Genomic DNA, 26254 nt, shown 5'->3' on the forward strand with positions numbered 1-26254 from the left:
CCTTAAAAGGATAAAGTAGTCACTTCTTATTCTGTGCTCCTATCACAAAATAATGTAAACAATCAAGTGACATCAGGCCTAGGGCGACCCCTATAAGGCTGAGTGAGGATTTGTAAAGTTACGACTACATCTAGTGGTTAGAACTGGAAATCCTTGGGACCATTTCTGTCTACTGAGCACCTCTCTAACACAAATACATGTTATCGCGCAAACACTGAATATAGCTTGTATTTTAGAATCCAGAATAGATGACAGTCAACCAGCGAGAGCATTAATAATCTGTACGTCGGCTCACAGGTGCACGGAGACAAAGACCAGAGAGCTGTCATATGCACCGACAGATGTAGTGAGCGCTGGCACTGACTAGAGGGCATAATGTCTGCATTAGATGACAAGTTCCTCTCCACACCTGAGCCAGCATGCAATTCAATACCCTTCAGTCATCACCAGGCTTCTAATTTAGAACGTATCGACTAGTGTTCAGTAGAGCACAAGCACTCGCAGACATTCATGTCCTCCAGCTGTGAGAAATTCTTGTCTAATCTACTATCACAGCAGCTCCTTGAGAAATGCGAACAGCAAGGCGATTGTGTCGAGGTATGTTTCACTGGCTGTGGAATATGATTTTTGTGGTCGTATGCGATTTTTCTGAAGGGCTGCTGCTGCGTTACAAGGTGCATTTGATCTTCATGTAACCGCTGCCAAGGGGATGTAAAACATTAAAGGTCATCCGAAAACCAGGGACACAAAACTTGGGGTGGGGGTGGGGTAGGAGGGCTGATGGTCGGGATGACGGAGTGAACAAATAGGTGTGAGCCTATAGCATGCCTCCACACTGACACAGATGCAGCAAATGCTATCTAAGTGACGGCACTGAGTTTAAAGTTAAATACAATCTTTATTGGGTTTGTAGACATTTCCCAAAGGTATAATCCAATAAACAGCAACACAGGCATTTACAATTCAAGGACAAATAATTCACTTTCACAATAACAAATTGAAAGAGTTTTGCCTCTTGCAGATACTTTTCACCAGCAGTGCCTTTGAATCGAAACGACCAAAGAAAGTGCTCAACTCAGCAACATATCACATAATAGTTTAAATAAACTATTGGTTAAGCCGTGACACTAGGTCATAATGACGGTGTGTTGATTCACAGTCTGATTTCCTTTGCCACACTTCCTGTATATTCAGAACTAAACATTTTACATCGTTTTCAATGAACCAAACACTATGTTAACACTTTGACTTAACTGAACATTTAACGACCAAAATGTTTCATTTGCTTCTGAATAATCAGCAGAACAAATCCATAATAATACTGACCGGATCTGCCTGTCTAAGGGCAACGTTAGGAAATTTACAAAACTGTGACTGAGTATAGACAAATCTTTAATAACTGGAAAATATAGTTGCGTTCTTCAACTGCATTCTGGAAAAAAAGGTTTTTGCTTCTTTTTCTAAAATTTAAAATCATCAGTGTTAGTTTTAATTTGACTATAAATATGCAACTTACTCCTGCATGTTGATCCTACAATATAAGACTTATCTTATAACATTTATTTGACTTTAAAATAGTTGCTTACGCTCAAAGTGAGGTTGCATTTTTCTTTGTAAACATCTGGCCCAGAAGAACTGGTTTTAAAATAATACGGAGAAAATATAATCGCAACACTGGTACTCACTCAAATATCACAGTTACATCCTTTTATCACGCCTATGAAAACCTGCAGACTTAACAGTGGAGATGCTGGGTGATTTTTTTTTCTGCAACAACGCCAACACTATTCTACCTGAAATATCCTAAGAACTAAATGTAAAGCCAAGTGCTCTTCAGATGGACTGAAAGCATTCCCAGCTCCTGTTTGTAAGGCAGGCTTATCGAACGCTTTAATAATGCCTGTAAATGCAGCACACTCTCCAGGCATAGATATGGTTTTTTGGGTGCTTCATCCTCACGACTCCACAGGTTAACGACAAAGCACTACACAAGCAGCTACTGTAAAGTTACATCACTATCAAAATGCTGTCGGTGTGAAGATTTTGGTGCTAAGTACTTGCTACAGTGTTTTTTCAGTGTTTCTTCACTACACCTCTGTTACTACTCTGTGATCCCGCTGTCTCGTCTAAAAAAGGTTCCATTCGTAATTAGAACTGCGATTTTAATACTTTCCAATAACCCGAATGTATTCCTGTTTTTTAAATGCTTTTAACATAGGTCTCAAATCCCCTTTGGGGTCACGTCAGGAAGGGCAACTGGCATGAAACACTCTGCCAGATCAAACATGCAGAGCTACCCGCTGTGGTGACCCCTTGTACCAAGGGAGCAGCTGAAAGTAGCTTGTTACAACAGCAGATGACTGTTCAGAGTTTCTAGTGCATTACAACTGTAAAACTTGAGCTACATTTTTGATATTAGGGGCAATTTCCTAGAAAAATATAGCATTAAACCTCCAATTTAAAAGTTCTGGTTGTCAATGAAAATAATTAAAGGTACAGTACTCGGCAGAACTCTTGAGCCACCCCTCATTTGTTTTTATTTTCCTTCCTTGCAGACTCAAGTGGTCTTGAGCAATAGTTCTCCAGCCTTTCTGATGCTCTTTCTGATTTTTTCTTTTGACATTGACTGCTTGTTTGTTAAGCCACTTAACACTGACCTATGAACCTATCAATTGACTCATTCAAGCATAAAAAAAGGTTCATATCTCAAGGTGTGGAATTAGTGTTGAGTCAGACCTTAACATTTTCAAGAAACCTGGAGAACTATTCCAGCAGACAACTTAAAGAAAAAACAAGAAAGCTGCTTAAGAGAATTTGGCTTGTGTCGAAGAATAAAGGTGGTCATAGCGAGTACTGACTTCTAAAATATGTTGTATTTCCAGGTGTGATAAGACATGTTTCAACAAATGTCTGCATGTATTTCTCAATTTCCTAGCAAAAGTCAAATAAATGAGGGGCGGCTGATTTCTTTGCAAAGTACTCCGCTCGTTTTCAATGTTTTGTTCCTTTTTTAAAATTTTGTTTGCTGAAAGATGGCTTGAGTTGTTGATATTATTCTCAATGTCACCAGACCTCTAACACTAAAGACTGAAATTAAGCTCATTAATCCACAACCTCCCCTTTAAAAGTAAATATGAGGTTTACTAAAAAGCCTCTTTTTAAAAGCATAATTGGCTAATTTTTATTTCAACCTTCCTAGGAAACGAGCCCTTTAGAATTAAATGAGTGTGAAATTGAGAATACTCCATTATTATATATTTTTTTAAATAAAATGGTTTGTTAATCTTTAAATTGCATAAAAATATAACAACAATCCCATGTGGTTAACAAGATAAATAGTGGCTGGATTTCTGGGTGTGGTTTAACCCTCACCTTAACATCCTAACCTCTCAGTTACTGGCACAGCTTTGAGAGACTGGCTAGTGTTATTTCTGTCAGCCACACGAGAGCAGCTGCTGGTAAGGAGAGCTTTCTTTACCCCTTAAGTATGATTAAGCCCCTGCGCAGGTTCATTAACCTTATTTCCTTTTGACCTCAAGAGATTAAACTTCAGAACACGACATAATGTTCATTTCTTTTCCTCGCAAAAGGACTACGATGAGTTCAAATGTGATCAATGGAGATCTTTTGATGTTTGATGGTTTTCTGAACACTACTGTTTCACCTAATGAATATTTTTTAACCTCTTTCATCGGGGTTTAGGGCCACACACTGTGCCACAAAGTGTATTACTTTTTGAGAGTGTCAGGGGATATATTCCCCCACCCATCAGATTGATCTAGATCTGATGTAGCAAAGAGTAATAGTTATTAAGGATTTCACATGTACTCAGTTGAAAAAAACAACAACTAATTTATCATGTTTAATAACGAAAACTTTAAAAAGGTGTCCTGCCTCTCTCTTTCGACTGTTCTTTGCAATTCCACTCTGCAATTCCCCGCGGCCTTGCAGATGCAGTGAAAGTCTTTTGGTGGTGAGTGGGCTTGATTGCATGATTTTCCACACTTGAGAAGATGTGGATAAAAGCATTACTAAGGTAACAGAGAGGGACACCACTTTTTACCATTGCTCTCCTGACTGTGCTTTTCAATAGCTCGCTCCTAGATTAGAATTTTGAATGTGCAGCGAGTTCAGTGCTGCTGTTTTCATAAGCTCTACTCTCCATCTCCCAACCACACTGCCTTGGATATCAGATCGTAATAATAAGTGACTAATAAGTCGACATGTGTGTGACGCATTAATGTAACAACACCCCCTGGATATCTGCTGTCATAAATGAACCAACTGTCTGTTTAGCAGGAACCTCTTATACTCTTTCATAACTGCATCTTTATTCTTGGACTCTACTAGAGTATCTCTGGATGAACAAGCTCTTTAAGCTCCTCTCACTTTGCCAACTTTCTACTGATTGGCTGCCTCTTGGAAACAAAAGCTTTGTACATCAGATGGGGAAAGCTTCTATGCTGAGATGACCATATTATAGATATCCCTCTCAGTGACATCATGTCAGATTGAAAAGCAGAAAAAAGTGTCTGAAATTGAGTGTTAGGGATTAGCTACACATATGATGCCCTCATTATCTGAAAGTTTGTCCATATTTTAATGAGCATCCACTAAGGAAATGCACAAACACGCAACATTTCAACCTTTTGCACACGGAGGATACATTTGTTTCTGGCGCTATGTCTGTAAAGTTAATCTGTCAGTTGAGGAGGTGGTGTCGCACAAAATACGGGAAGGAGTTCAAATGATAGAGCTTTCCAGCACTAAGGTAGCACTGTCTTTGGTCTCTTCACTGACCCATCACAATCTTTGTGAGGAACAATCTGAAAAGTTGAATGAACCCGAGCTGTGGCGTGTGCCTCAGGGGAACGTTAAGCCTTCCTGCTGCTCCTCCTGCTGCTCCTGCTGCTGCTGAGTGAATGACTGGTGCAGTTTCCCAAAGCTGTGCATTATGTTTTCATGAGTTCTACTACAAATTTCTATTTAAAATTCAACTTATGAAATGGAAACTAAATGCGGGTTCACGGTTTTACTTTCTTAATAGTCCTTCCCACAATTTATCTCCACAAAGTCATGAAGAATGTCAAACTTCCCTTCAACTAATGAGCATATCTGAGGTATAGACTTTGACTAAATACTATTGGATGTGTAAGCTACTTCCACAAAATAGTTCTAAAATGTTAAATCTATCATATCAAAGAGTATACAACAAAGATAACGATTACCTCATTACAAAAAATATAGACTAGTAACATTTAGGATCAGCTATCCACTGAATTCTAAAATATAGTTTAACTGAGACAGCATCGAGTTGCACAGTGACAGGACGTTCAATCAGTAAGAAAACAGAAATATGCTTCACTGTCTTCCTTTTCTTTTCATTTTGGTATAATTACTGAACAAACAATACATCAGGGAGGGGAAAAAATAATTTCAATAGTGTAAACATTGTACCAGTACAAAAGCACATGTCGCAAGACGTGGTCAGAAAACACCAACACAGGCAGCGCTGTCACCCTTTACTCTTCCTCCATTGACTTCTCAATCTCTTTCAGCCTGCGGACAAACTCCTGAGCCTCCCGGTCCCCGACGCGAGCTTCCAGCATCCCCATGATTGGCTTCTCTGGAGGCGAGAGAAAACAGATGAGCACAGTTTCTACACCTGACACAAATATCTCTTGATTGAATGGCTTTTCATGCTGCATTGAAGAAGTAATTGGAAACCCAGACTTACACCCCCTGGTCTTCAAGAAGCAAACATTATGTTTGAGTAAACAAAACGACGGCATAACCCCCCCCCCAAAAAAAACAAAAAAACAAAAAACAAAATAAATGATACAGCCCGGAGCCGTATGTACCGCTGGGTTTACTGCGAGACAGATGCAGAATGACAGGCTGGACGCTCTTGCCAGCCGCTGAGGCGTTCGGTCTCCCCGGCCAGCAGAAGTCGCTGAGAGGAGCGACGGCTTCTCCAGCGAAGTCGTTGGTGGACAGCCAATCGTAGTCCATCACAGTAAAGGTCAAACAGGCAAACCTGTGCCTGTACTGTTCAGGACTGACGTGGCTGGAAGACAATGGAATCAAACAAATCAGCCACAGGGTGTGTGCATATAAACAGGGAGACCTAACAAAAGGGCAGAGTACTCACAAGTAAAAGAGCTCATCGAACACTGGGTGCAGCGTCTTAAGCTTCACTTGCGTGCGTTGACTCTTGGCCATAGGAAACAGGTGGTGAGGACATAACTCCACTATGACGAAGGGATCACTCAGACCTGAGGAAGTAGTGTTCAACTTTAATATTTAATTTAAGACAAAAATTTAAATTCATAAATTCACATATTTACCATTGGCATCCAGTGCAATGATATCAGCAGCATGCAGGATCTCCACTGTCAGGCGCTGCTCTGGAGCATCATAGTAGCACTTCACGCTGATCCGACCGTAACGTGTATGTTTGAGAGTTTTCTGCAACATTAAGTATTGACAGAAATATTAAGCATGCATCCATCCTCATTTCGCGGGTTGTGTCGTGTCTTCAAAGGGCCGACGAGAAGGCAGATTTTTAATCAGAGGTATAACAACAGAAGAAAGAGCACTCTGCTGTCCAATCAATACTTCCTTCTTCACTTCAAAGGAGAACAAAATGAGATTGTCAGTCTTGTAGGTTGAAACGCACCTGGTGGGAAATCTTCTCCAGATAGTACTGTTCAATCAGCTCAAAGGATGAACATTTATTCAGCCTCAGCTCCTCATCCAAGACCTAAAACAGCATCGAGATTGTCACAAAGCGATCAATAGCATGATGGATAACGCAACATAAATCTGACCTTAAACCCATTTATCAAGATACCAGGAGCCAGACTAGTAGATGTACTAGTAGATGTTCACCACTAAAAGTGTGTGTAATGGAAAAAGTGCAGAAATTTGCTTCTTTTATAAATCTTTGGACTTTACAGAAAGTGGAACTTGTAGAGTTTAACAATTTAGCAGAGCATCTGTCATAAAAACAAAAATATTTTAGAAATCTTTCGAAAACTTTAAAACTAAAAACTATATCACTTATTAGCCAAATAACAAACTGAATTTAAATTTTTATACCCAAACTAAACTTCTCTGGAAAATTAGGAATTAATCAAGTGTTTTAATGACATTTTTTTTTAAATAAATAATGTATTTTACTGTTTTTTCCTTATGTAAAACTGAAAGGCTGCAGTTTTATGCAACATTTTAGCATTAAAAATATTATTTTAATTAAAGACCTTGCACATACTGGTGAATTAACCATAACAGAAACATAAAAATATTATTATTATTATTTGGCAATTACCAACAATGACAATTGAGGGCAGCTGTGGCATGTATAAATAAACCTGGCATTGGGTGCTGGTCTTATAACTTGGTTAAGCACTGTAGAAAATTTCCTTCCTTATGGAATCATGAACAGAAGAAAAATGCCAAAAATGTAAAAGTAAAAGTAACTGAAGCCATCAACTCTGTAAGTTCAGGGTAAAAGATCACGGCAGATTTAGGACTGGAAGACAAACATGAACCATTAGTAAAACAGAAGGACCACCTGCCAAAATAAGTATAATATTAAACGCAAGTTTTGTGAAAATTGTCTGTTTTGTTGCACTTTTTAAAATCTCAACTTTTTCATATCATGTGCAGTGTGCACAACATTTTTCATGCACTTTTTTGTTTATAAAAATCAGTATATGTTTGGGAAAAGATGTACATTATTTATACAGCCGGCTCCTGGTTGACAGATTGGACGAGTTCCTACCTTGTAGTCTCCGCTCTTCATGTCTTCCAGGAATAGACCCTCTCCCCTAGCATGAAAGAACTGCAACAGAGTCTAAAGCGATTGAACAAAAGCATTAAACTCGGGAGCTCATAACATTTATCCCTCTATTTTTGATAGACTTGTTGTTCACACAAACAGCATGAAACCTCTGGCAAACATTGCATCTGTCTGCCAGCCTCCGAATTCATGCCATGACTTTTCATGCAAATATGTCACGTCCTCTTCCAGCTGGTTAAATTGGAATTAGAATATACAACAGTTCCCACATTGTCATTCATAAGGGAGCTCACTTTGGCACTGAACTATTACCTAGTGTCTTCATGAATATCTGATATATGCTAATGATTGCACGCCAAAGGGCATACCGAGATAATTAAAGAATGCAAGTGGCAATGATAATCTTAACATATTAGACACGTCTTTTAAAACAGACCATTCTTTTCAGTGGGCACACAGACTAAAAGGATTATTGTGCGATGCAGTAATCACTGACCTCTACTGTGTACTGGAAGCGGTTGTAAAACTCCACCTGGACACCCCTGTTTTCAGTGACCGTGTCCAGGATCATCCGCAGGAGGAGCTCCCACATGCTCTGGAGAACTCTACCAGGAAGCAGACAATGAGACACCCACACATGTGTGTTTACCAGCTCTTCCAATTACACCCCATGTACTCTCACTATGTTTTCACAGATAATAGGCCGATAATGAATACTTGTAAGTAGTGTAAGTGCTAAAGGCTATTATTATTATTGCAACGCTTACATTCATACACAAGCGCAGCATCTTATTTGCTGAGCTGTCACACATTTTATGTAGTGCAACAGAATAGGGAAAATCTCTTTTTAAGACAAGGAAACAATGGATTTTGTTGTGTAACTGCGTTTGGAGTGAACCAGAAATCTATTTTGGGTTGGCTTGGATTCATTGTGGTTTTAACAATCAAATATATGCTGATCATGCAGTGTTTCATGTGCATGGGAAACATAAGGAACCAGGGGATATTTGGTGTGGTGCATACTGGCTGAACTCATATAAATCATATTTATAGTACAGTGCAAAAATCTTGAGCCACCCTTATACAGTTTGTACAGTTCTAACAAGCCTAAAATTCATATTTTGTATGGCCTCCTTTATTCTCAAACACGACCTGAACTCTTTTAGGCAAGCTTTCTTGTAATTTCTCTAAGTCGTCCTAAGGAACAGTTCTCCAGGCTTCTTCAGGGACATTAGAAGTTCTTCTTTGGAAACTGGCTGGCTTTTCTTTTGTTTTTATCAAGACGATCCCAAACTCCTTTAATAATATTGAGGTCCAGGCTTTGGGGATGCCAGTTCTTAACCAATAGTGTTCCATTGTGGGTTTCCCTATCCTGGTATCTTTCACTGCAGTGTGTTTGGGATCGTTGTTATAATGAAAAATGAAGCCGTGGCAGATGCTTTCCAGAGGGCATTGCATGATGGATCTGAGTTCATAATCCCATCAACTTTGACAAGATTCACAACAACACTGACTGAAATGTGGCTGAAATTTATGACAGAGCCTCTGCCAGATTTTATTGGTTAGTCCAGTTTTGTGTAATTTCACACACCTCAGCCTCCTTGATTCCCTTCCACTGACACCATTTCTGTTGAGGCTTTGGTGAACAGTAGCTGGATCAACTGGAGGGCAGATACATCTCTCAGGTCCTTCGTCAGGTCTTTTTTTGCTATTTCTTAAGGACATGACTTTGAGATACTGTTGATCTGCTGTAGATAGTTTTTCAGGCCTGCCACTTCTTTTTTTTGTCCTCCACTAGTCCAGTTTCCTGTGTCAAGATGTCAATTTTTGGCTAATAGCTCTTTGGGAATAACCTTGTTGTAGTGCAATAGGTGAATCCTAAAGCGCAAAAATAAAATCTTGCTATTTTATGCCTGTCAAACTGTGTTATCTGTGTCATCATTTCCCGTAGATTAAAAAATGGGGGCAATTATGTGCTTTTTCTGCAGGCTACTGAAAAACAAAAGGGTAAGAGTTTTAAATTTGACCTTTGTTTTTTTGAAAGTGGTGATTTGCTAAATGCACTGTTACATGTCTTTTTAGGCTTGAATGATTCATAGATCTGTGTTAAGTGGCTTAAATAAACCAAAAAACAAATAAAAACATTCCTCTGAAAAAGCCTGGAAAAGATACAAGCACTGGACGGAAAATTAGTGAAAAAGCAGTCAGTGTTAAAGAAATCATCCAAAGCTTCAGAAAGCCTGGAGAACTTTTGCTCAAGACCACCTTGAAACATTACGAGAAAGTCTAGATCCTTGGATGCTTGCATCAGTGTTATGCACATCTTAAGTTAGTATAAAGATACCATACTTTGAAATAAGCCTCAGAACAGTCTTTTCCTGCTACAGTCAAACTTATTTTCACAGTATTTTGACTATCACTCAAATTAATGTTGTGATTAGTTTTGCATGTATGCCTAAGGAGCTTGGAAAGAAAAGCGTCTGGACTTCTTTAAGTTGCTTGAAGACATTTCACCTCTCATCCGAGAAGCTTCTTCAGTTCTAGGGTCAAATGGTGGAGAGTCCCAGATTTAAGCTTTGTGGGAGTAACCCACCAAGAGGGACAATGAACCCCCTAATGATCCTCTACCTAATCACGTGAGCCAAGGTGTGGAAATAGGTGTAGGTCACAATCAGCCAAGGTTTCGGGTGAACTCATTGTGAAACCTAGCCCCACCCTGTGAATTCCTGAGGTCAGGTGACCCAGGATGTGAGAGGGCGTTAAGGCGTCTGAGAAGGGATCTCAAAACTGGATTGGCAGACAGTTGGTGTCGTAAACCACCGACTCTGTTCAAAGATGGTCGCTCACATCAGACACCAACTAGGGAGGATAAGAAGGACAAACGCAACAACATTGCCATCCCCTATGTAAGTTTCACAATGAGCTCACCCGAAGCCTTGGCTGATTGTGACCTACACCCATTTCCACACCTTGGCTCATGTGATTAGGTAGAGGATCATTAGGTGGTCCATTGTCCCTCTTGGTGGGTTACTCACACAGAGCTTAAATCTGAGACTCTCCACCATTTGACTCTAGAACTGAAGAAGCTTCTTGAATGAGAGGTGAAACGTCTTCAAGCAACTTAAAGAAGTCCAGACGCTTTTCTTTCCAAGCTCCTTAGACTACGATGACCTGGATGACTGAGAACCTTCACAGACATTTGCATGTATGCCTCTTCAACTATGAGCTCTATGTGCCCATTCTGATTTCTCATGTTCTTTGTTATGTTCATGTTTTGTCTTGTGTATGACATGATTCAGTGGTTTTGTACTGAATGTCTATTTCTTTTAGCACATTGTGACTCACAACAGTTATTAACACATTAAAGTCTACCTCCCCCCTGCCTTTTTTGGCATCTTGTGATGTCATTGCATAGTGACTCAAAAAGCAAGTTTTGCTGAAGGCAACAAAAGTCTGTGTGCTGTTTTTTTTTTAGAAAGAAATGCAAGAATAAGAACTTAATATTAATAGTAAAAAGAGAATTAAAAAGTACCTGGTTAGATTTTCTTTTACAAGGTTTTCTGTCAGGATGACCATAGTGTCTTGTAAGTACTTCATGAGAGGGGAAACAGCCTGGGAGAATGTCACACATTACATAAATACCACAAAACACCGCTAATATAAGGATAAAAAAGGCTAGGCGGCTATTGCTACATACATCATCATTGTTGATGGAGTCAGGAGACAGGCTGATGTGCTGGATGTACCTCCGCAGCTCAGGCAGCATCTGCACAGGAATATTTAGTCACAGATGTTCATGAAGGTGCATACTTCAAAGTATATAGATGTCCGGATACGCTCAAAAAGTTCTACAAACTGGTTTGTGAGAAACAGGAAAATTATACTCCTCGTGTTCACCTTGTCAGTGAGCAGTGTGATGAGGCGTTTAGCTTCTCTCTGCAGATCCAGGTCCATGTTGAACAGCTGTCCATTCAGAGCCTTGTAAACCTGCTCTTTCCCCTCCACCCCGCATGATTCCTCCATGGCGCGCTCCACACCCTGCCAGTCCAGGTCCCGGGGCAGGTGACCCAGGAAAACACGCACATGCTCTATGTTGTTCAGGGCGATGCAGAGCTAGCAGAAAGCGAGGAGGAGCAAAGGCGGAGAAACAGAGGGTAGAGATGGAGAAAAAAAGAAGGAAAAGAAGCAGGGCTACAGAGAAGTGGAGGGATTGAGTTTGAGTGTAAATGATTGATGACGACAAGAAGCAACTGCTTTGTTTTTGTGTGTATAACATATCTGCTCTCCCACTGAGCCCTTTGTGTTGACAGAGAGCTTGCTGACATCGTTGACGTAATTCTGTGCCCACCCCCGGTTCTGTCTTGCTACAGGCGTTACCTGCACTGTGAAACTCTTGTGGTCTCGGCCCAGCTGGTTCCTCTCAATCTTGTGCGTTATCATCTCTGAGTAGCACACGGCCTCACTGCAGAAATTCTGCAGTAGATAAAATCAGTCTTGTCATTACGGCACAGCTCCCTCAGTTTCCTTTATGATTTTGACTGATAAACTGTATGTGTCATGTTTCTATGTGCACAGAATATGAGTATGTGAGTGTGGCAACACTATAAGTGGCACTCACGTCTGTCAAACGTGTGACAAAGATGAAGGCCCCCGCAGAGTCTGGCCAGGCCAGCTGGACCCAGATCTCGCGTACCTGGCTGAAGCAAGCTGTCACTTCAACTGCTGAGGAACTGTGCTTGGCTTGCTGCAAAGGTCCAAGCTACTCACAAAAAATAAAATCAATCTTAAAAAAGACAAAGCATGGATTTCCTAATATTTACATTTTTTTTTTTACATGCATGAAAATCTGTAACATTTTAGCATATTTTGCAAGCAGGGAATGAATAACTGTTTTAAACTTAACACGGTAAAACATTTTAATGTAGTTCCAAGGAGGTACATGACCTGCGATTAAAAAATAGGCAGTTCATTCATAAAAAACAGACCTGATTTAAAATTTCCCCTTTAAGGTCATATAGTTGTAAAGCTCACTTCCAATGCTGCTCCTTCTAATTGGATCACTTCTATTACAGCTCATCTCAACTGATCGAGGGACTGGCTGATCAGTTAATGAATGCTAGCTTATAGCGCCAGACAAATAATTTATCAGCAGATTACTGCTTCTCCTTAAAGTGAATACTGTACATGTTTAATAATGGTGAATAAATCATTATTGTACAAAATATTTTAATTCTTAGGAAAAAATATAGAAAAACAAGAGAGCTGGGGGTCTCATAATTTTTTTACACCTTTGGTAACAATGGAACACCTTTGAGCAATAAGGATACAATATATATATATATATAATTAATTACAGGTTAATTGTACATTGATGCTGTGATAATGTGTTAATTGATAACACATTAAAGGTGCCTTTTACAGCTATTCACAGCTACAATCCTAATGGGTTTTAGCTTGTTCTAAAGCTTTAGACCTACTCTATGTGGCACACAGCTATATTTTACACACCTGCGTGTTCAGTACTTCTGTAAGTTGACTTGTTTTCTGAGAAAGAGTCTATTATGTTCCTTCTATTATTCATGCCATTTCTCACCTTATCTGTTTCCACTGCCTTGCGAATCCTGTCACAGGACCTGTCGTGAACAATCTGCAGCCACTTGTGAATTGAGGACTTGAACCAGTTATGGAAACCTGTCAAGGCCAACATTTTAGCATCCCTGTAAAAGAGAAATACATTCATTAGGACATGACTTCCAGTCAGAGCCTTTTACATTGTTACATCAATAGACGTTGGAGTCAAAAGGATAACCAACTTGAGAGGAAGAAATTCTCGAAAGCCTTTGAGGATTTTCAAGGACACGAAGAGCTCGAAGATGGTCTCTCCCATTGTCTGAGACAGTCTGGAGCTCTCCTGCTCGAGAGTCCCACACACCCGCTCCATCGCCACGTTCACATCATCAGCTACCTGTCAGGTCAAAGGAAGTCAGCGTGTTTCATCCGTGTAAAAGTTAGCAGCAACAACAACATATGACTCAGAAAGACTTGTCATGTCATGTTTACAGTGACCTGTCGCATCATTTTCAGTGACATACCTGCTTTTCCAACAGTCTGTATGATATGCTGAAGAAATCTACTTTCACTGCACTGTGGAGAAAACAAACAAACAAACAAACAAACAAAGAAAAATATAAAAATCCCATCAACAACCAAGCACACAAATCAGTGTGTCACCACTGAATAATATAGCATGACACTTATTGGTTGTTTTTTTTTCTCCCTCGGATTTCTTGCAGAAAACTGCTGTTCACCTGTAGAAAAGTTTATTGTAGATGTTCTGGGCCCTCTGGACATCTGCACATGCAGCATCAATCACCTGAACCAGCTTCTTCAGCTGTTCCTCCAGAGTCTGCATTGTCAGAATATAATGAACATCACCCTGGATGAAAAAACTCAAGGTACACTGTGTAAAAGATGTTAGGATATCTATGATTTAGGACCAAAACAAGCTTACTCCTTCCTCTGGTTTATATCGAGTGATTAAGCTCTCGTACCACTCAGCAGTTCCTTTCTGTTCAAAAGATTAAAAGGAGAATAACTGGGCTGAAGTAAAGGGCTCTTATTGACTAGTAAGTATTTCTTACATTCATCATTTCTCATCAAAAACACTCTATGAATCAATAAAAGCTCAAGTGTTAAACACATTTACTTCCTCATTTAAAACTAATATCCATATTTCCATATTTTATTGGTACTTTGCTCCATTAAGACCAACAATGACATCCACAGATATGCAGTACATCACTACACTCTGTACACTAAATGACTAGGTTATTAGGTACATCTGTTCAACTGCTAACCAGCTATGACAGCAACTCAAAATATTCACGTATGGTTGTCAGTTTATTTCAGAATTTCAGAAACTGCTGATCTGCCTGGACTTTCCCACACAACCATCTGTAGGTTTTACAGAGAATGGTCTGAAAAAGATAAAATGGCACTGGGTGCCACTCCTGTCAACTAAGAAAAATATCTACACAAGGTCAACAGACAATAGAAGATTGGAAAAACATTGCCAGGTCTGATGAATTTCACTTTCTTTCCGATGCTAGTGTCAGGATTTCTCATTAAATACATGAATGCACTGATCCATCCAGCCTTGTATTAATAGTTTGAGTTGCTGCTCTTGGTTTAACAACGTGGGGAATATTTTATTTGGGACACTTTGGGCCCTTAGTACCAAATGAGCATCATTTCAGTGTCACAGCGTACCTGACCATGTCCTCCATGGCAAGGTCACAAAATTCAAATCATCTCAAACAGTTTTTTAAACATGAAAACGAGTTTGTGTTCAAACTGTATCCACACCCAGCAGATCCTTCATGACAATATAGACCAAAATCTGTGAGGAACATTTCCAGCACCTTCTTGAATCTACACTATGAAGATTTAAGGTCAAGGTCAAATTTATTTATATAGCACATTTCCAGATAGATGATGCTGCACAAAGTGCTTAACAATATAAAAATGTCATAAAAAAGAAACAACGTAAAACAATAATAACAATATAAAACAATGATAGGACAATAAAAGAATTAAAACAATAACTAAGATTATTAAATAAGACCAAAATGCTTGGGTCATAGTGTGTTAAAAGCCAGGGCATAAAAATATGTCTTTAGTAGTGATTTAAATTGATCAAGTGTTTGTGCAGATCTAATATTTTGGGGAAGACTATTCCAAAGTCTGGGACCTGCCACAGAGAAGGCTCTATCGCTACGAGATTTGAGATTAGTCCGTGGGATGGATAGCATTAATTTTGAGCTAGACCTAATGGATTTTCCTGGAGCATAAACAGAAAGGAGCTCAGACAGGTAAGAAGGGGCTCCAGCGTTAAGTGACTTAAAAACAAAAAGTAAAAGTTTAAATTGGATCCTGTAGGAGACAGGAAGCCAGTGTAGAGAAGCTTGACTAGCTGTCTTAACTGAAAAAAGCAGGATTAGACTACTGCACTCACCTGCTTATTCAATTTAAAAGAACCATCAAGGTAGACACTGAGGTTTTTTACATGCAAGGTTTTTTTAGGGCAGTTCTAGCACCTGGTACCTAATAAAGTTTCATAAGTACATGCATGAAGGACAACAATTAATTTATGTACTACATTAAAAAAATCCTGCTGGTCAAAAACTTCATGAGTCACCCACACAGGTTTTCTTGTTACCTTAATAGCAGTAGTGATGTCGAGATGCAGGTCATTTCGAAGAGGACACACAGTCTTAAAGGCACGCATGTTTTGCATGTACCCAATCCCCCTGACAGTCACAGACAGAAAAAGCCAGCGACAATGTATGAGTGCGATTATATCATAAAGCAGTTATACAGTAACATAATGTTCTTTACACCTCAGAAAATATAAAAGCTATATCTATTGCACTTTAATTGTATGCAAGATTCTGCATATCTGTGGAGAAAATGAGAAAGATAACTTTAACTGTTAGTGAGTCACTTTATGTGTGTGTGTGTGTTTCAGAGTGTAGAAAAGAGTTCCCTTGAGGTGCTGATAACTGGGCAGAGCAAGACTTCTTACTGTAAAAGCTTCTATAAAAAGCCAGTCGCCTCTAAATTAGTCCAAACCAGGCACATGAACTTCAATAATTAGCTGCTTTTACTGCAATTTATAAGATACAGACTCCTCATCTCTGTGCTCTTACTTTCTTCCTTTGGTCACTGCTACGTACAAGCAAAAGCCAAAAGATGGCGATTCTTCTCTTGCTGATCCAGATTTTGCTTGTCGATGGCTTCTCATTTCTAGTTATCCAAGACTTCTAGTTAAAATTTCCCTCTTGGTACATTAGTCAGGTGTTAGTCTTTTTTTTTTTTTTTTACAACAAATTGGGCTTTGAGGAAAAGGTGTTATAGCTCTTTTGACATGAGTAATGAACAATGACATTTAAAACATTGTTTAGTGAGTAAGGAACCCAACACTGCTTCCTCCACAGAGTGTGACTCTCTGTAGTCTCTCTGTGTTTGTTGGGGTGAATGGCTGAACATGTTGGTATGAGAGCACGGGCGAGTGCGTGATGTGATGGTGGTGTGCCTTTACCTCAGCATGAGCTCGTAGCGTGTAATGGCAGCAGCGCTGGTGCAGGGGAAAACCTGACGCATGTTCTTCATCAGGCACAGGCAGTGCTCTGTGTACAGCCTGAAGCTGTCTGACAGCTGCCTCTCCTGGACACAGGAAGGGCCCTCAGTTATAGCTTCTAGTACACTGGCTGTGAGACATTTTTGGCTGAACCAAAAACCTTGATGAATGTCAGTGAGGAGCTGAGCTAATGAGGTGACTGTTTCTAGATGATGAAAGGTTTTTGTTTTTTTCCCTGTTGGGGGAGCAATGGTGTAGAACCTACTAGGTCTCCCCGCACAGCGGGAGGGTCCCACTCTGCATCGATAGTCCTCAGGAGGCGCAGCAGCAGGGAGTAGCACACCCTCTGGGTCCGATGGTGGCTGCTGTAGCACTGCCAGCGACTGCATTAAAAATAAAACACGCACCTTCCTCCTGATGCTAAAGCGTTCATATAACATTTGATCAATTTTATTCCTCCATTAATACTCACATAATAGCCTGTTGCAGAGGTGAGAGATCAGTTTGCACAGCATGGTGAGTTAGCACAGTCCATGCTGGAGGAGAAACCTGCCCGTTCCAGTTGTACGGCTCTCGCTGGAAATACATGTGGAAGATTACAGTCATTTCAACCACACTTCAATGTAAGAAGAAACTCTTTGTACAGTTTGTGCACTTTTGAGGCTTTGTTTCTAAATACAATCATTTTAGCCATGTGATAAACTGGCAGCCTATGCAGGGTGTACCCTGCCTTTCACTCTCTGACAGCAGGATTATTTCCATCTGTATAAGTTTACATTTAATGATAAAAAATATGACTAAATAGTTAAACAGAAAACAATAGAAGCTGTTATAAAAGTGTGTGCGTAGAAAAAAAAACCATCTAAAGGAAACTCACCTTAACATGAGCATGCTCATACTCCACAATCTGACTCAGCAGTTTCTTGTGAATGGAGACATTTGTCTCCTTCTTAGACAAAGCTGTGTCTCTCTGAAGGTCAAATGAACATTTGAAGTCTTATCGTACACAGAGGAAGACACATTTTTATATAATGAATAACTGTTGTACTTTTAATACCTGGCTGGTGAAGAGCTTCAGAATCAGGTGACATTCTCCCTGAACTTTAGATGCACTCGAGCGTGGCTCAAGCTTGAACCAGGTGTCGTAGCCCATAACGGGAATTTCCTGAAGAAGGAAAGCAGCTTGACTTGACATACTGACAAAACTTTTACAGTATGTCCTTTAATGTATATGAGTTTGTGTGAGATTTTGAAGATGCAAGGGGCAGGGGTAGAATTAATGGGCTAAACCATCTGAAGCCACAGATTGAGCATAAGAGAAGGGAAGAAGCATGGAGCGGGTGAAGTATTAGAGGTGATTCGTGACAGAAGGATAGCAGCAAGAGAAGGAGATGATTTACAAGATGGTGGGAGACGTGCTATGATGTTTGCTTTGGATGTGGTGGCACTGGAAAAAAACAAATAAACAATAACCAACCAATCAACAAAAAAAAGCCCAAAAGAGGCCAAGCGGAAGCTAGCAGAGTTAAAGACGGTAAGACTGTTAGTGACCAGAAGTGACAGGACAAAATTAGAAATGAGTATATCAGAGTGACATCTCAGGTTCAGCAGTTTGAAGACAAAGGTAGAGAGGCAAGGCTGACATGGTTTGGACATGTGCAGAGGAGGATGACATGTACAAAGGATGTTGAATATGGAGCTGCCGGGCAGGAGGATAAAGAAGATTTGTGACAGAGAAGATTCAGGGATTCAGTGAAGGAAGACATGCAGAGGGTTAGTGTGATGGAAGAAGATGCTAAGGATTGGGGTGAGACGGAGGCAGATGGTTCGCTGTGGTGACCCCTAAAGGGAGCAGCTGAAAGAAGAAAAGCTTGTGTGTGGTTTCTCTGCGGAGACAGTTGCACTTTGTTCACTCACATTCAAAGGAATATTGATGCATCCGAGGAAGTCATCTACATTCTCCTCAGAGCCCGATGATGCAGATCCATTCGCACGCACCGACTTTGCTATTTGCTTAAAATACCTGAGTGGAAAATGCGAGGAACAAAGTAAATGGTGAGTTTTCAGTTTTTCTGCATTTAGCTAATGCCTTCATTATGTGTGACTCACAATTAGAGATACTGCATTTATTTACTGATGCCAGCTGACCACTTGTTACTTTCTTGTTGGATTAAAATTGCAGATTTTTCACCACGGGATGAGGATCCTTTAATCCCTTGGCTATGGTTGGCATTCTCAGGTTTTCATTAGACATGTCTGCTATTTATTAGTCTCTCTGTGACCTGGCAGATCTCCTCATGTTTTCTGTGTGCACAGATTTATTGGCACCAGGGTTTTCTGTATGTCAGTCTTTCAAAGGGCAAATACCAAATGATCCCGTAAAATTAACAAGTAGGCTGCTATCAGCTTTTTGAACATGCGGAGACAAACCAGGTCTCTATACTCATCAGCTGGAACTTCTGGAATAATTCACATGGAAATTACATATTTAATGACTCATATTTTTACTGTTGCAATGTCAACTGGACTCACGAATTAACAAGTTTAATTGTTTCCAAAATTAGGAAAGTTTTAAGGATTTCTGACAAAATTACGCTGGAAATCCAGAATTACTGTAGTTAGCATGCAGTACTTTTTTCTACCTGCCCATTCCTCGAAGTCCACTGACTTCATTGAGCTTTTTGCAGGCCTCAGCAACAGATACGTCGTCATCGTGATCCCTGAAGGAAAGAAGACGAATAAAAGCTTGTTACACTCTCACTTACTGCAAAACATGAGAGGCTGTAAGACGCTGTAATAAACTGAGAAGAGAAGGTCATCTATAATCAAGGCCCATTGTTGTTTAAGAAAAGCAACTTTTACCATGACAAGAGGCAGGAAATGTTTCGGTAACAGCTGAATAATGGGGACATTTTGTAATTTAGAACATCACATTTTAACAGGCTATTTGATTTGCATAGTAATGATATTCACACTGAATGATGCGGATAAAATTGTTACATTTTTGCATAATTAGAAAGGATGATTGCTTCGCTTCACTTTGGACGTTTTCTCTTTTGCTTGTAAAACTTTGATCTGCTAAAATTGACAAAGTGAGCAGAACCAGGCACTAAACTGGGAAGATTGTAAAGCTTTTGACAAAGTAATAAAAAAGATAGAGCTCTGTGACTTTTCTAGAGCTGCAGTGATGAGCTATTTTAGAGGATTTTGTTGCTCAAATACAAAATATCAACTTTTTTTGACTGTTAATTTTCCAAAAAACCCAAAATGTGATGATTTATGTTTCTCAGCTGAAAGAGTATGCTGCCTTACATTTAATTTTAATTGAATTGATATACCTTTATTAGTCCCACAAGGGGAAATTTCATAAGGCTGCCGACCTATTGCACTCAATGGCAGCGCCATCTTACACTCTGACCATATATACATTACACAAAACATCACATGGGGAAGACAGGTCAGAGAGGTATAACAATGGAAAATGCCCCACATGAGGAAAGATAAGGAGAAAAAAATAACTCCAGACTGAGCTCCAACAGGGAGATCAGTTTGAGAACAGAAAAAAACACCTCTGCACATAGCACATGAAAAAACTCTTAATACACCAAAGAAACACATGACAAGCAACAGGGGTGGGTAAAGGGTGCAGCATCGGAAGGGAATAAGCGTCGAAGGCGTTTGGAAAGGGAGGGGGGATGAGTGTGTGCATATCAGTGTATATGTTTGTGTGTGCGTGTCCAGAGTTCAGCTGAGACAGTGTCCTTCGCCCTGCTAGGCTAAGTAAACAGTCTTCCAGCCAACCCAGGTGGCCTTGCATGGAATGGGAAGGAACAGACTAAACACAGTCGTTATCAGGGTGTTTTTGTTCGGCTCCAGCCCTGCGAACGCAGCTGGCGCCAAAGGGGTATCCGCATGAGGTGATGGTGCTTTTTACGTTAGTGCGAACAGCTCATATGAATTTCAAAGCAGTTCTACAGTCCAACACTGGTCTCTCAATCTCCCGTTGGAGAGCCGCGAGCTTCGCCATACTTGCGTTCTGTGATGTTGTCATTTCTTGTGCTCAAGGAGCAGATTTCTGAGAACTCACGGCAGTGTGCCTCCCCGAGATGTCATCCAATTTGCGCCCAGAGATGTTATTCCGAGCTAGCCCTTCTGAGATGTATCCAGTCTGCAGTCAGAGATCTTATTCTGAGTATTCACAGCAGCCGTAGCCTCTCCAAGATCTTATCCGTGCTGCACTCAATGAGCCCATTTTGAGAAACTCACGCCTCTTCCCATCGTTCCAATCCCAGCGGGCAGCCTTGTGGGGGTTTGAACAGCTGGTTCCGCTTTCTTAATTCTTTGATAAGTCAGGGCCAAGCCAGCTCCGATCCGCCAGAACCCTGTTACCATGGTTCCAAATAGGTAGATATCTTCAGCACTCAGGCTCACCCAAGCCCAAACTTCTCGTTGAGAAAGGGGTGTCAATTGCATTTAGGGACCAGTTGATCCAATCCATAATTCCTCTTTTAGGTTTTAGAGAACAGAGAGAGTGTTCCAGGGAAAAGTAATACAAAAAAACACGAGACTAGACAAGGACATAAGAGGCTAAGCAGGGAAGCTGAGGGAGAGGAGGAGGAGGAGAGGAGAAAAGTGCGACCGCCTTAGTCAAGAGCAAGAGCAGAAGAATTAACTCAATTGTATATCAATAGATTTTGACAGCTAACTGATCAAATCAAACACATTAGTTGAGAATAATTCAATTTGTCATGTTTTTCAAAAGTTTGCATAGATCTAATTATTAACTGATAAAGTAATCAGTTATTGTATACTTAATATATTTATTTACCACCTCTTGTTTCTCTGCTTCCATATATGTTTTCTTTTAAATTTCTGCAATGCAATGTAGTAATCTGGCATTAAAGCAAAATCAAATATACTGTAGGTTATGTTTGTAGCTGTAAGAGCTTGGCATTACTATGCACAGTCTCCTCAGATCACACACTGCATTAATAGGAAATAAAGTTGAATTGAATTATCTTACCATATGTCCAGATGTAAGAGGTCATTGTGGACATCGTCTATTTCACTGGAACACAACAACAGCAAAGCAACAATAAAAAACTAAAGACCCGGAAACATCATCGTTTAAGCGCTCAATTTCATCAGCAACACTGACAATAATCGGCTCAATTCTTCAGTGGCTCTTTTCACAGAAATGACATTGTGGCGCACTGGTCACATAACTAGCAGCTTTGGGCGTTAGTGTGAAACTAATGAAACCGTGATTCCTGCATATCACACATACCAGCGTGTGCAGCTCTCTGATAAAGGTTAGAATTTGTCTTATACTCACAACACGAAGTGCTCGTCCCACACTGGGTTCAGAGTCTCAGGTTTGACCTCAGTCACCTGAATACACCTGGCTGGTAACACTTCCTTGGTGCTGGAGCGTTTCTCCAGCTTGTCCTTCCTCTTCCTGAAGCTGAACTTTCTCTCCTTCTTCTCCTCCGTTTCCCGAGGGCTCTGGCCCACGAGGATGCCCAGCATGCAGTACGGGTCACTGTAGCCTGCAGGGTGACAACCAGAAGACAGTGTTGGATAGTTACTGTTATTGCTGTTTCATTAGCATAGTTCATTGGTCATAGAGTAAACATGATATCAGATTACTTGGATTATAACATCAGCACTCATCCTTACACTTTAGGCTTATTGGCTTCTTTTTGTACAAAGTGTCAGAGTAGAGAAGTAAAGTGATTAATCACAGTGAGTGGATGAAGCATTTCAATTAAATATTAGAAAAAGAACATGTAATGAATGAAATATCTCACCATTTGCATCCTTGGCCATTAGATTCTTTGCTTTCATAACAGAAACTCTCAAGGAAAAATTAGCTCTCTGTGGAAAAAGAATTTCATGCCTGTTTAGTTTAAAACATCTGAGTATATTTCAAGGATGATGGGCATGAATTTTAAAAAACAATAACTTCCTATTTCCTGATAAACTTCAAGTAAAAAGTCAGTAAAACTCAGGCAACCTCTATTTCAAAACACTTCAAAGTTCTTTACGTGGATATTAAAAAGTGCAAAGTGGCAGTCAAGTAAATAGCCAAAAAGCCCCAAAAAACATGCTGTAGCTTTTACTTGTTACTGTCACGGTTCTGGGTCTTTCTGACCCAGCTTTTTGAGTTCTTGTGTTTTTTATATTATGGTTCATGTTTTGAGTCCTTTGTTGTACTGTTTCTTATTTCCCTAGGTTTCAGTTATGGTTATCATAGGTTTAGTTCTTAGGTTTTGTAATATGGCTTCCCTGCGTTCCATGTTATGTCTACTGTGACTTTTTGTACCATGTTTCAGGTTCCTATGTTCCGTCTCCCCAGTTGCTGTTAAGTTGTCTAGAGTTCAGTCAGTGTGTTTCCTGTTTTACTTTGAAGGTCCGTGTATCATGTCAGTGTTTCTAGTTTTTCTTCCCTTGTCTCATCCAGCATGACTGCTCCCAGCTGTGCTCTCCTTCTGTCTCTCATTCCCTCGTTATCCCTCAGTGTATTTAAGCCCTGTGTTTCTCTTTGTCAGTGTTGTGTTGTAGAGTCCCTCATAGCTGTGTGATGGTCCCTGTGGCTCCTTGTGCTTTAGGTTTTTTAGTTTAGTTTAGTATTGTTTTTTGTGTCCCCCTACACCAGCAATAAAGCTGTGTTTTTGAGTTTACCTTTGTCTCTGCGAGTTTGCGTTTGGGTCCTTCTCTTGCCTGCACACAGCCGTATTGTGACAGAAGACTACGACCAGACAATGGACCCAGCAGCTCACAATCCCTCCGCTGAGCTCCAGGAGGACATGATTTACGTGGTGGAGTTTCTATGTCAGGAGTGGTTTGCCCTGCCTTTTAAGGAATACCAGGAGGAGCTAGCTATTCGGTTACAGAGAATGGTTTCTGGACTTCCCTGGCTATTTGGCGCACTACACCCACTCATTCAAGACTTCCTTGTTTCCATCGTACGCGTCCACCCTGAGCAGCCGCTCCTGTGTGAAGAGCTGGAGGATTTTCAGCCAAGAACGCTGGAGGATTCGCGGGCCGACCCGTCTCCTCCCTCTTCCAGGAGAAGGCAGTGTTCACGCCGCCGTCGCTCCACGGCAGCTGAGCAGATGACTTTCGTGAGTGAAAATGACTGTTTGCCACATTCTCCACATTCTGGTACCAGACTTACTGCCATTTCATCCATGGTTAATCACGCTCCTTCTATGAACACTTTGGTTTTTCAACCGACTCCTCTGAACCTCGATAATCCTGCTTCTGTGTCTGAGACTCCCAGTGTTGCTCCGCCAGTACCTCACCGTATTTTTTTCTGTACCTCAGTTGGAAAATGTGACTAGCAACAGAGTACCATCTGCCTTATTAAAACTGGCTAGCTTGGACTCAGTGCCTCAGAACCATTGAATCAAGTTGAGTTTTGTGTTTCAGAACCATTTCACCTTGACCCAGCTCACCATGCTTTTGTGTCCACCGTTAGAGTGGCTTTACCCCCGGACGGTGCTACTCACCAGCCCATTTACACAGAAACTGTCAGTGAAAATGCTCCTGAGCTCCAGTCCCTGCACCCAGGGCAGCTCGGGCCCAACTTTCCCCTGCACTTGTACCAGTCCCTCAGGTGAGGGAGGCTGAGGTCCAGCTGGTCCCTGCTCTGGTTTCCAGGCTGGCTGAGGCTCTGCCAGTCCCTGCACCTGTACCAGCTCCTCGGGTGGGGACAGCAGCTGCCCAGCTGTCGCCGGTACCTGTCCCGGCTCCCAGGGTGAGGCCAGCCAGGACACAGCCTACCTCTGCACCCGTACCTACTCCTCGGGTGGGTGGGCTCATGTCTGGCAGGTGCCTGCACCCATTCCTGTGTCCGCTGGAGGCTCAGGCAAGCCTATCCAGCCCCTGTCCTTGTGTTCTGGAGGCTCAGAGTTAAGTCAGCAACCACTACCACAGTCACTACAACCTCTCATTTTTTCCATAGTTCAGTCTGTTGCTCAGTTATTATCTCAGTCATTTGTTCCGTCATCAGTTTTGCCTCCAGGTCAGGCTTCAGTTTTGTCACCTATACCCCTTTCATTAGCCCAAACATCTGCACAGCCAACTGCTCAACAGTCTGTTCAGCACTCCGCGGCTCCCATGTCGCTGCATGTTCCAGCTGGAGGGCTCGGGTCTGTCCAGCCTCGTGCCACGTCAGCTGGGGGTTCTGGAGCACCCACCCAGCATCTCTCCGTGTCTGCTGACATCTCTGAGTCCGTTCAGCCACCACCTGCTCCACCACCTGTGGCTTGCAGCGCCGCCATCTGCTCCTTTGCACACAGCTGGACCTGCCTCGTCTGGTCCTGCCTCGTCTGGTCCTGCCTCGTCTGGTCCTGCTATTGCCACGCCACCACCTCGTCCACGCCTAGCACAGCTGGCTTTTCCACGGTCATCTCCTCGACATCACCGGCCACTTTCCAGGCCTCTGGCTGGGCGTCATGGCCATTGTGGGCGGCCCCCGGACCTGCTCCATCGCCGCCACTGCCGTCCGCACGGCTGGCCCCCTGAACCGTTTGATCATGAACTCCTGTGCCGCCGGCCTCTAACGAACTATGGATTTCTGGACCATCACCCTCCGGGTCGGCCCCTTGAGGGGTTATGAACTGTTCCCTGCATTCCTGTGCCTTTGATGGACACATCAAACACACATTTTGGACACATTTTTGTTTTTGTGCTCTGATTCTGCACCTCCTGCGGGGGCATGGCTGACTTTTTTCAGGATTTTTTTTTTTTCTACAATGTTTCACTTTAACTTAGGGATATCGTGAAAGGCTCACCCGAAAAAAGAATATTTGATAGAAGTCACATAATACTACAGCTGAATTCTGCCTGTCCTATAACAGAAGACACAAAATTTGCTTGAACACCACAAACAAATCTCACCTTGGATTCTTGAACTTTTTGGAGAATGATTTCATGTTCTTCCTCACCCATATCAAAAACCTTTAAGGAGGAGAGTGTCAGTCAAAAAAGACCTTTTAACCATATCTGACTTAGAGTTTCTTGGTAGCAAGATTAAAACCTACAAAATAGATAACAGAGTTACTGCTTAAATCTAACAAACCATCTCAGAAATATAAAAAAACATAATTCGGTCAAAGTCCCTGGCAGAAGCTAACCTTCTGTTAAAACAAGAAAGCCAGAAAAAGATGCCCACTTCAGAAAAAAACAAAAGGAGACTACGATTCATAGCATGACATCATCTGAATGAATGTAATATAACAGCTGAATATCAGTACACAGTGTAACTGGGCTTTGATGTTTAATCAGTTTTGAGCCAAGAGCAT

The 26254-nt window shown here is 41.2% G+C and overlaps 1 protein-coding gene across 1 annotated transcript in view; it reads right to left on the reverse strand.

The window, feature by feature from the left end:
- Positions 1-878: 878 nt before the first annotated feature.
- The window catches only part of baiap3 (BAI1 associated protein 3), a 49558-nt gene continuing 24182 nt past the window's right edge, over positions 879-26254 (reverse strand). The window contains exons 6-34 of the mRNA XM_085454617.1: positions 25851-25910; positions 22754-22820; positions 22279-22492; positions 21967-22011; positions 19586-19663; positions 18861-18966; positions 18001-18108; positions 17821-17913; positions 17416-17519; positions 17209-17326; positions 16905-17029; positions 16023-16113; positions 14316-14372; positions 14113-14210; positions 13897-13948; positions 13618-13769; positions 13398-13521; positions 12423-12563; positions 12182-12277; positions 11702-11917; positions 11502-11570; positions 11337-11416; positions 8301-8409; positions 7787-7858; positions 6680-6763; positions 6348-6468; positions 6152-6275; positions 5862-6067; positions 879-5626 (exon numbers count right to left, since the gene is read on the reverse strand). Coding sequence (XP_085310743.1) covers positions 5523-5626; positions 5862-6067; positions 6152-6275; positions 6348-6468; positions 6680-6763; positions 7787-7858; positions 8301-8409; positions 11337-11416; positions 11502-11570; positions 11702-11917; positions 12182-12277; positions 12423-12563; positions 13398-13521; positions 13618-13769; positions 13897-13948; positions 14113-14210; positions 14316-14372; positions 16023-16113; positions 16905-17029; positions 17209-17326; positions 17416-17519; positions 17821-17913; positions 18001-18108; positions 18861-18966; positions 19586-19663; positions 21967-22011; positions 22279-22492; positions 22754-22820; positions 25851-25910 — 3114 coding nt within the window. The 3' untranslated portion in view covers positions 879-5522. The remainder of the gene's footprint in view (positions 5627-5861; positions 6068-6151; positions 6276-6347; positions 6469-6679; positions 6764-7786; positions 7859-8300; positions 8410-11336; positions 11417-11501; positions 11571-11701; positions 11918-12181; positions 12278-12422; positions 12564-13397; positions 13522-13617; positions 13770-13896; positions 13949-14112; positions 14211-14315; positions 14373-16022; positions 16114-16904; positions 17030-17208; positions 17327-17415; positions 17520-17820; positions 17914-18000; positions 18109-18860; positions 18967-19585; positions 19664-21966; positions 22012-22278; positions 22493-22753; positions 22821-25850; positions 25911-26254) is intronic.

Source organism: Copadichromis virginalis, linkage group LG4 (genome assembly GCF_057382275.1).
Source record: "Copadichromis virginalis isolate Kocher_CV1m ecotype Utaka linkage group LG4, C_Virginalis_male_GT1.1, whole genome shotgun sequence".
Taxonomy (NCBI): Eukaryota; Metazoa; Chordata; class Actinopteri; order Cichliformes; family Cichlidae; genus Copadichromis; species Copadichromis virginalis.